At 34.3% G+C, this 8,592-nt stretch overlaps 2 protein-coding genes and 2 long non-coding RNA genes across 4 annotated transcripts; 2 read left to right on the top strand and 2 right to left on the bottom strand.

Annotated features, from left to right (window-relative positions):
* Positions 1-1,930: 1,930 nt before the first annotated feature.
* LOC139784489 (uncharacterized) lies at positions 1,931-2,890 on the top strand. Its single transcript, XR_011721573.1, has 3 exons — positions 1,931-2,224; positions 2,292-2,446; positions 2,560-2,890. It is a non-coding gene; the product is annotated as an uncharacterized lncRNA (long non-coding RNA).
* A 120-nt stretch (positions 2,891-3,010) lies between these two features.
* On the bottom strand, positions 3,011-4,944 carry LOC139784483 (uncharacterized). Its single transcript, XM_071723665.1, has 4 exons — positions 4,939-4,944; positions 3,761-3,985; positions 3,458-3,652; positions 3,011-3,382 (listed from the first exon to the last, which is right to left on the bottom strand). The coding sequence occupies exons 1-4, from the start codon at positions 4,942-4,944 to the stop codon at positions 3,041-3,043; spliced, it is 768 nt and encodes a 255-aa protein (XP_071579766.1). The 3' UTR covers positions 3,011-3,040.
* A 93-nt stretch (positions 4,945-5,037) lies between these two features.
* On the top strand, positions 5,038-6,828 carry LOC139784484 (uncharacterized). The gene is made up of 4 exons (XM_071723666.1): positions 5,038-5,138; positions 5,715-6,078; positions 6,187-6,381; positions 6,457-6,828. The coding sequence occupies exons 1-4, from the start codon at positions 5,038-5,040 to the stop codon at positions 6,796-6,798; spliced, it is 1,002 nt and encodes a 333-aa protein (XP_071579767.1). The 3' UTR covers positions 6,799-6,828.
* Positions 6,829-7,009: 181 nt separating this feature from the next.
* LOC139784490 (uncharacterized) lies at positions 7,010-7,907 on the bottom strand. Its single transcript, XR_011721574.1, has 3 exons — positions 7,615-7,907; positions 7,393-7,547; positions 7,010-7,279 (listed from the first exon to the last, which is right to left on the bottom strand). It is a non-coding gene; the product is annotated as an uncharacterized lncRNA (long non-coding RNA).
* Between the last annotated feature and the right edge of the window lie 685 nt (positions 7,908-8,592).

Below are 8,592 nucleotides of genomic sequence, written 5' to 3' on the forward strand. Positions count from 1 at the left end.
TGCGACCCGTTTTCCTTCGGTCTAATAGGCGCCAGGTGCGATTACGCGCACCACGTTTGATAACTCGATATCTGATCTCGATTCCTGCCACCCAGGCGGGAGCTCAGGGCGTAACGTTCTTTTGTGGAGGAGTGAAGAGGGGGCGTAGCGCAATTGACACAGATTAAAGAATAACAATGTATATTTCAGAGAAATCATAGACAAAATATAGATGGAATTAAGGTGTCAGTAAACGCGGTAATCTAACCGGCAGCTAATACACGCGCAGAGCACGTGATAGCGTCATGTCCGCGAGACTCCCCTTCGAGTGGGCGCAACACGCTATTCCTGACATAGCGCGAACGCAATATCACGATTATCTCTATTAATATTCGCAAAGACGCAGCACTACACAATGCCGCAATTATTTCATTAACACTCACAAAGACGCAACACTAACGCAATACGTCCAATCGCACGACAAATATTCCCAAGTACGCAACACTATACCATAAACGCGATTAACACGTTCGCGAGATTTCCTTTCGAGCAAGCGCGACGATACTTGCCCGCGCAATGCGACACAAAATATCCGCGAGGCTCTCGGTAGGACAACGCAATATATCTAAACGCAATATCTCCCGAAACGCGCCGTCTGCGGCACGCTCTCACATACGCAACACTACACAATAAACGCAATATTTCCCGAAACGTACCGCTCACGGTACGCTTCCATACGCGACAAATATCCAGATTCACAGATACGCAACACGATACATTAAACGCGAATTGACTGTCGGCCGCGTTAGATTTTCCGAGAAGGGCCTTCCAATAAACTTTCCGGGTACGATCTCGGCCAGCCCCGCGCCCTTGATCTTAACTAAATGCCACGACAAATCTAATCGGCATCCGCGGTAACGGGAGCCCGTCGCCACGTGTAGAGGTTAATCGGATCGATCTACACGGTAATCTAATCGATACTTGCATTTAATCATACGAGGCCGTGGCCGAGATCGAGCCCTTAATATCGCGGCAGTACCAGAGTGGAGATCTTACAAGTTTGCTGCTCGCTGCTGCTCGGCGGCGTCGGGGCACTTTCCGGGGGATGCTACCTCGGCTGCGGCTGGTTCGACAGTGACGAGTGGTCGGTCCGGCGGGACCACGCTGGGCCCCCGCGCACGCGCCCCAAGCTCGCAGTTTTCCGCCCCGCCGATTGGTCGTGCGTGCCGCCCTGCTCGCGGCGCCGCTCTCAATATCCGCCGTTTTCCGCGGTCCCTTCAAATGGCTGTCGTGTATGTGGGCCCATCGCGGTTCTTAGCCAGGCTGGCCGAGCCATGGCTGTGCCACTCGGCCCCTCGGTACCGTCGGAGGAAATGTCTGGGTCGTCCCTTAGGAAAATTTACTTAAAAAAACTTAAAATAAACTAGAAAGTTTACCAAAAAAATTACTATTGATAAACTATTGATAAACTAGAAGTGATTTCGAACCAAACTTTAAGTATTTCTATAATATACTTTAAAGGTTACTTTAAGTTAACTCATGCAATTACTATTAATCACCCCAAAAAAAATATTCTGTCATTTAGTGGCTCCCGCTTGATTTTAGAGGATTTTCCTCTGAAATACGGTCTCAAGAAGATATTTTAAAATCTAGAGGAATATCCTCTAACCATGAGACACTAGACTTAAGATTGCAGTCCTCTTAATACTAGAGGACACTGATTTCCGATATTCGGTTACACGACAGTTTCCCGAAAAGTAGAGGGGATAATGTTGGTACCAACGAAAATCCCTAAGGGGTGTCGTTATAATTTCTACAGGTTAGCAACACTGTTGAAGTAGTATAGCTGTCAGTTTGCGTGACTTTTTTGACATTTTGACATATAATGTGCACGCGTGTATAATAAATATGTTACGACTGTAATAGTTTATAAATGTAAATGTAAAATACATTGTGGCACTTAAATAAAATAAAATTAAATAAAAATGACAAAAAACACAAAGTGCATAGATGAACGAGGTAAAAAATTATCATGAATAAATTATTATTATTAGTAATTAAACAATTTTAATTTTTTCAATGTTTTTTGATAAATATCATTCATAGTTGTATCATCGTTGTTCTTCGCAGTCTGGAATCAGTTTGCCATCATCTTCAACTGCGGAATAAAACCTGTGCAAGATAAAATAAGCATAAACGAGGAAGATAGAAAGAAGTAAATGAAGAATAGACAAATATATATCAGGTAATTAGCTAATATTCTCATAAAATAAAAGATCATGTAAATGATTAATTTTATTTGTTCTTTCCAGCTAACCGCGTGCTTGCAGAATCCCTGTTCCCTGCGGAGTAAGAGTAAGGTTGCCAAATTCTAAACAAAAGTTGGAGTTATATCCTAACGGTGAATATCAGAGTAGATCTGTCAATAGCAGTGCGACGACAGATTGACGCAACAAACCGAGAACAGGTTCGTAAAACCGATGTTTACCGTCAATCTTTCATCGACAGGCCTGCTCGATGTGTTCATTGTCACCTTGTCATGTAGTCTGTTGACTGATGTATGTGTTTCTTATTTTTCAGCAAACAGGATTTATTGCCTACAGGATTATTTGCCTCTGCAATAATTGTTATTGCGGTTTGAGATCGGAAGTGGAAAGCTTTTCCAAAAAATTGCGGATCGATCCTTAAAGGAAACAACTGTAGTAAGATAAAAAATCATATATTTTAAATAAACGACACAAGAGCCACCAAGAAAAATTAAAAGAATAATGTGCACGAGGCATTAAAATGTTGATGAATCCATTCTTCCTTTTCCAACTAGTTCTGATAATGAATGTAATATTAATAATATGTCTAAATCTTGTGTTTCTTCTATTGTATTCCAAATTTTTTGTATTTTATCCTTTTTTAGTCAAAGTTTGTTGCGTTCAGATCTTGCCCAAAATTTCGGGTGCTTTATAAAACTTCTAATACTCTTTTGATGCTCAGTCAGATGAACTGTAAATAATATTGAATTGTAAAAACAGTAATATTCTGGAAAAAAGTGTTTACAATAAAGCGTTCATAATATACCTAAAAATTCTACAATTCTCGAGTGTTTATTTAAGCTTTCTAGAAGTTCCCGGTTATGTCTCTCTGAAATATTGTTCGTACTATGTAATTGTTGGAAAATACAGAACAAACCGGGCTTAAAGCCATTCAGCCATGTTTCCCCATAATAATTAAAAAATGATTGCAGGTACTTGCAATCGTTGAAAATAATTTTATCAATTATGTTGAAGCCTTCTTCTATTAACTGTTCGGGCAAAAACGCCAAAGCTATTAATAAGTTAGTTGCACCCCAACCCAATTCTTTTTGATCGCCTTTGAGTATCTTGTGTTTGTCAGCATTATGTACTAACGCCTATAACAAAGCAATAAAAGGAAAATTGAAATGTATTTCACGTTTATTATTATGTGCGTTGTTATCTTTTATTACCTGACTATAATGAAAGAAGCAGCCACGGACTTGAACATTGGGGAAAACCGTTTGTAGCGCTTTTCGTTCAGCTTTTTCGAAGTCCGCTATTGCTACTTCAGAAACTATTTTGATAACATCGGTGACTTTTCTTAACACGTCTATATAATTATTAGTAGTGCGTCCTTCCATTATCGCGTAGACAATTGGAAACGTCTGAAATTTGAGAGCAATTTAATTTACTCATATATTTACATAGAGTGCGTTTTGCAATTAAATGAAATAATTACTTCATAAATAAACTAACTGAATTGTTTTGCTTACTCTATTATTATGTCGAATTACAATTGTCCACAATTGACAATTATTATTTTGTAATGAGGGGACCGTCGCGAACGTTCCATCCACAAAAATAGTTAATTTTTCTTTTGCTTCTTTAATAAGTAATTCTGTTAAATTTTTGTCAATAAAAATAATAGCTTTTGTGTCATTATTTTTAATGACAAACTCAATATTGAAAGAATTTGCCGTATCTATCAGCAGTAATTGCTTCCAATTTTCATGTGCCAAACACCTCGATAGATCGTTTAAATTTTTTGGAATTTGTCCAATAGAATTTCTTTTTTTATATCGTTCTATCGATTTTTCAACATTGGCAATGCTTGTCAAAGGCAGCAAATCATTATATCTAAACGTAAATGTACAAATTATAAATAGTAGCTATAAATCGTCTTTACAACAGCATTTATTATTTTCTATTTTATCGTTTTTTACTCACTTTGAAATAATTCTTTTTTTATTGTCCTGGTTGAATCAAAAGCATGCGATGCCTCGATTTCTTTTTTAATTTCAGCCAGTTTAAATATTGGTTTGTCATGGTTGTGTCTCCCACTTAAAGTGTAACGAACATTTTCCATTTTTAGTTTTGCTTTACATTGCACATCTTTGTTTTTGCGAAAACTACATTCATAATATCTGCGAGAAAATTATTTATAATTAAATGCATTAAATACAATCCGATGTACTTCTATGCTCATTATGTAAGTTTAAAAAAATTATCTTTTCAATAACTTTTACAGAACTATAGGTATAATGATCTAAATAAGAATGTAGATAAATTCTCAAAAATTAATACTGCGACTCAGAAGTGTGATAGTATATACGATTAAAATATCATTAAATTATAAGCTGTTTTTAAAATCAATTTTCCTATATTACAGTTATTTAATTAATTAATTTCACTTTGTTTCAGATATCTGCTCACATCGTATCTCCGTAGGATTTATTATAATGGAAATGGTATCCCTCGTATTCCAATTTTGGCTGTTTGATTCTTGCAGTATTGCATTTCTTTCTTTCTGCCATATCAAAAGATGCAATAACTAATAGACACAATAATTATTAACAACGCCACTCTTGTGCCACAAATCAAATATTGCGCTTTATTATGGATTTCTTTTTCCCGATTGTCATTTTTTCCGATTGTCATTTTGCACTCTTACAGGCATTGTAGCACAAGAGTGGCGTTGTTTATTATTATCGTGTGCATTTGCTAGTGGCGTTGTAAATTATTATTGTGTCCATTAGTTGTATCTTGTGATATGGCAGAAAGAAAGAAATGCAATACTGCAAGAATCAAACAGCCAAAATTGGAATACGAGGGATACCATTTCCATTATAATAAATCCTACGGAGATACGATGTGAGCAGATATCTGAAACAAAGTGAAATTAATTAATTGAATAACTGTAATATAGGAAAATTGATTTTAAAAACAGCTTATAATTTAATGATATTTTAATCGTATATACTATCACACTTCTGAGTCGCAGTATTAATTTTTGAGAATTTATCTACATTCTTATTTAGATCATTATACCTATAGTTCTGTAAAAGTTATTGAAAAGATAATTTTTTTAAACTTACATAATGAGCATAGAAGTACATCGGATTGTATTTAATGCATTTAATTATAAATAATTTTCTCGCAGATATTATGAATGTAGTTTTCGCAAAAACAAAGATGTGCAATGTAAAGCAAAACTAAAAATGGAAAATGTTCGTTACACTTTAAGTGGGAGACACAACCATGACAAACCAATATTTAAACTGGCTGAAATTAAAAAAGAAATCGAGGCATCGCATGCTTTTGATTCAACCAGGACAATAAAAAAAGAATTATTTCAAAGTGAGTAAAAAACGATAAAATAGAAAATAATAAATGCTGTTGTAAAGACGATTTATAGCTACTATTTATAATTTGTACATTTACGTTTAGATATAATGATTTGCTGCCTTTGACAAGCATTGCCAATGTTGAAAAATCGATAGAACGATATAAAAAAAGAAATTCTATTGGACAAATTCCAAAAAATTTAAACGATCTATCGAGGTGTTTGGCACATGAAAATTGGAAGCAATTACTGCTGATAGATACGGCAAATTCTTTCAATATTGAGTTTGTCATTAAAAATAATGACACAAAAGCTATTATTTTTATTGACAAAAATTTAACAGAATTACTTATTAAAGAAGCAAAAGAAAAATTAACTATTTTTGTGGATGGAACGTTCGCGACGGTCCCCTCATTACAAAATAATAATTGTCAATTGTGGACAATTGTAATTCGACATAATAATAGAGTAAGCAAAACAATTCAGTTAGTTTATTTATGAAGTAATTATTTCATTTAATTGCAAAACGCACTCTATGTAAATATATGAGTAAATTAAATTGCTCTCAAATTTCAGACGTTTCCAATTGTCTACGCGATAATGGAAGGACGCACTACTAATAATTATATAGACGTGTTAAGAAAAGTCACCGATGTTATCAAAATAGTTTCTGAAGTAGCAATAGCGGACTTCGAAAAAGCTGAACGAAAAGCGCTACAAACGGTTTTCCCCAATGTTCAAGTCCGTGGCTGCTTCTTTCATTATAGTCAGGTAATAAAAGATAACAACGCACATAATAATAAACGTGAAATACATTTCAATTTTCCTTTTATTGCTTTGTTATAGGCGTTAGTACATAATGCTGACAAACACAAGATACTCAAAGGCGATCAAAAAGAATTGGGTTGGGGTGCAACTAACTTATTAATAGCTTTGGCGTTTTTGCCCGAACAGTTAATAGAAGAAGGCTTCAACATAATTGATAAAATTATTTTCAACGATTGCAAGTACCTGCAATCATTTTTTAATTATTATGGGGAAACATGGCTGAATGGCTTTAAGCCCGGTTTGTTCTGTATTTTCCAACAATTACATAGTACGAACAATATTTCAGAGAGACATAACCGGGAACTTCTAGAAAGCTTAAATAAACACTCGAGAATTGTAGAATTTTTAGGTATATTATGAACGCTTTATTGTAAACACTTTTTTCCAGAATATTACTGTTTTTACAATTCAATATTATTTACAGTTCATCTGACTGAGCATCAAAAGAGTATTAGAAGTTTTATAAAGCACCCGAAATTTTGGGCAAGATCTGAACGCAACAAACTTTGACTAAAAAAGGATAAAATACAAAAAATTTGGAATACAATAGAAGAAACACAAGATTTAGACATATTATTAATATTACATTTATTATCAGAACTAGTTGGAAAAGGAAGAATGGATTCATCAACATTTTAATGCCTCGTGCACATTATTCTTTTAATTTTTCTTGGTGGCTCTTGTGTCGTTTATTTAAAATATATGATTTTTTATCTTACTACAGTTGTTTCCTTTAAGGATCGATCCGCAATTTTTTGGAAAAGCTTTCCACTTCCGATCTCAAACCGCAATAACAATTATTGCAGAGGCAAATAATCCTGTAGGCAATAAATCCTGTTTGCTGAAAAATAAGAAACACATACATCAGTCAACAGACTACATGACAAGGTGACAATGAACACATCGAGCAGGCCTGTCGATGAAAGATTGACGGTAAACATCGGTTTTACGAACCTGTTCTCGGTTTGTTGCGTCAATCTGTCGTCGCACTGCTATTGACAGATCTACTCTGATATTCACCGTTAGGATATAACTCCAACTTTTGTTTAGAATTTGGCAACCTTACTCTTACTCCGCAGGGAACAGGGATTCTGCAAGCACGCGGTTAGCTGGAAAGAACAAATAAAATTAATCATTTACATGATCTTTTATTTTATGAGAATATTAGCTAATTACCTGATATATATTTGTCTATTCTTCATTTACTTCTTTCTATCTTCCTCGTTTATGCTTATTTTATCTTGCACAGGTTTTATTCCGCAGTTGAAGATGATGGCAAACTGATTCCAGACTGCGAAGAACAACGATGATACAACTATGAATGATATTTATCAAAAAACATTGAAAAAATTAAAATTGTTTAATTACTAATAATAATAATTTATTCATGATAATTTTTTACCTCGTTCATCTATGCACTTTGTGTTTTTTGTCATTTTTATTTAATTTTATTTTATTTAAGTGCCACAATGTATTTTACATTTACATTTATAAACTATTACAGTCGTAACATATTTATTATACACGCGTGCACATTATATGTCAAAATGTCAAAAAAGTCACGCAAACTGACAGCTATACTACTTCAACAGTGTTGCTAACCTGTAGAAATTATAACGACACCCCTTAGGGATTTTCGTTGGTACCAACATTATCCCCTCTACTTTTCGGGAAACTGTCGTGTAACCCCGATAATTCACCCGGAATAAAAAAAAATTATTTATTTCGAAATTTTATTACTATTTTATAACTAAATTTGTTTCTTAAGATGCTGTCTATGATTATAAATATTTTCTCGTATTTGAAAAACACACTTACCTTGGTGGGATTCGAACTCGGGACCTCTGGATCGTGAGCCAACTGCCTTACGTGGTAGACTACTTCTTAATTTGATGTAAGTGTTATATATAGTCTACATATGTCATAACCAGCGCAAATATATAATTTTTCAAAAATCATCTTAAGAAACAAATTCAGTTTAAAAAGAGTAATAAAATTTTGAATTGGATATATGATATAATATTTCTTAATGTCTCGTGTGGGACAAGTGTGGTGAAAAATGGAACTTGTCTTTTTAAGTATACTGTTGAAACAACACGCATAAGTTAAAATCAGCTTTAAGTATTACCTTTATAAAAAGTAAAGTTAAAGTAT

This window comes from Temnothorax nylanderi, unplaced genomic scaffold (assembly GCF_030848795.1).
Source record: "Temnothorax nylanderi isolate EJ_2023f unplaced genomic scaffold, tnyl_v1.0 TNYL_tig0635_pilon, whole genome shotgun sequence".
Taxonomy (NCBI): Eukaryota; Metazoa; Arthropoda; class Insecta; order Hymenoptera; family Formicidae; genus Temnothorax; species Temnothorax nylanderi.

Excerpts from the sequence above, each read along its gene's own strand:
- LOC139784484 (XM_071723666.1), top strand. The coding sequence starts at position 5,038 with ATGGCAGAAAGAAAGAAATGCAATACTGCAAGAATCAAACAGCCAAAA. Across the intron at positions 6,079-6,186 it reads TAATTCGACATAATAATAGA|ACGTTTCCAATTGTCTACGC; the intron begins GTAAGCAAAACA and ends CTCAAATTTCAG. Across the intron at positions 6,382-6,456 it reads GCTTCTTTCATTATAGTCAG|GCGTTAGTACATAATGCTGA; the intron begins GTAATAAAAGAT and ends GCTTTGTTATAG.
- LOC139784483 (XM_071723665.1), bottom strand. Across the intron at positions 3,653-3,760 it reads TAATTCGACATAATAATAGA|ACGTTTCCAATTGTCTACGC; the intron begins GTAAGCAAAACA and ends CTCAAATTTCAG. Across the intron at positions 3,383-3,457 it reads GCTTCTTTCATTATAGTCAG|GCGTTAGTACATAATGCTGA; the intron begins GTAATAAAAGAT and ends GCTTTGTTATAG.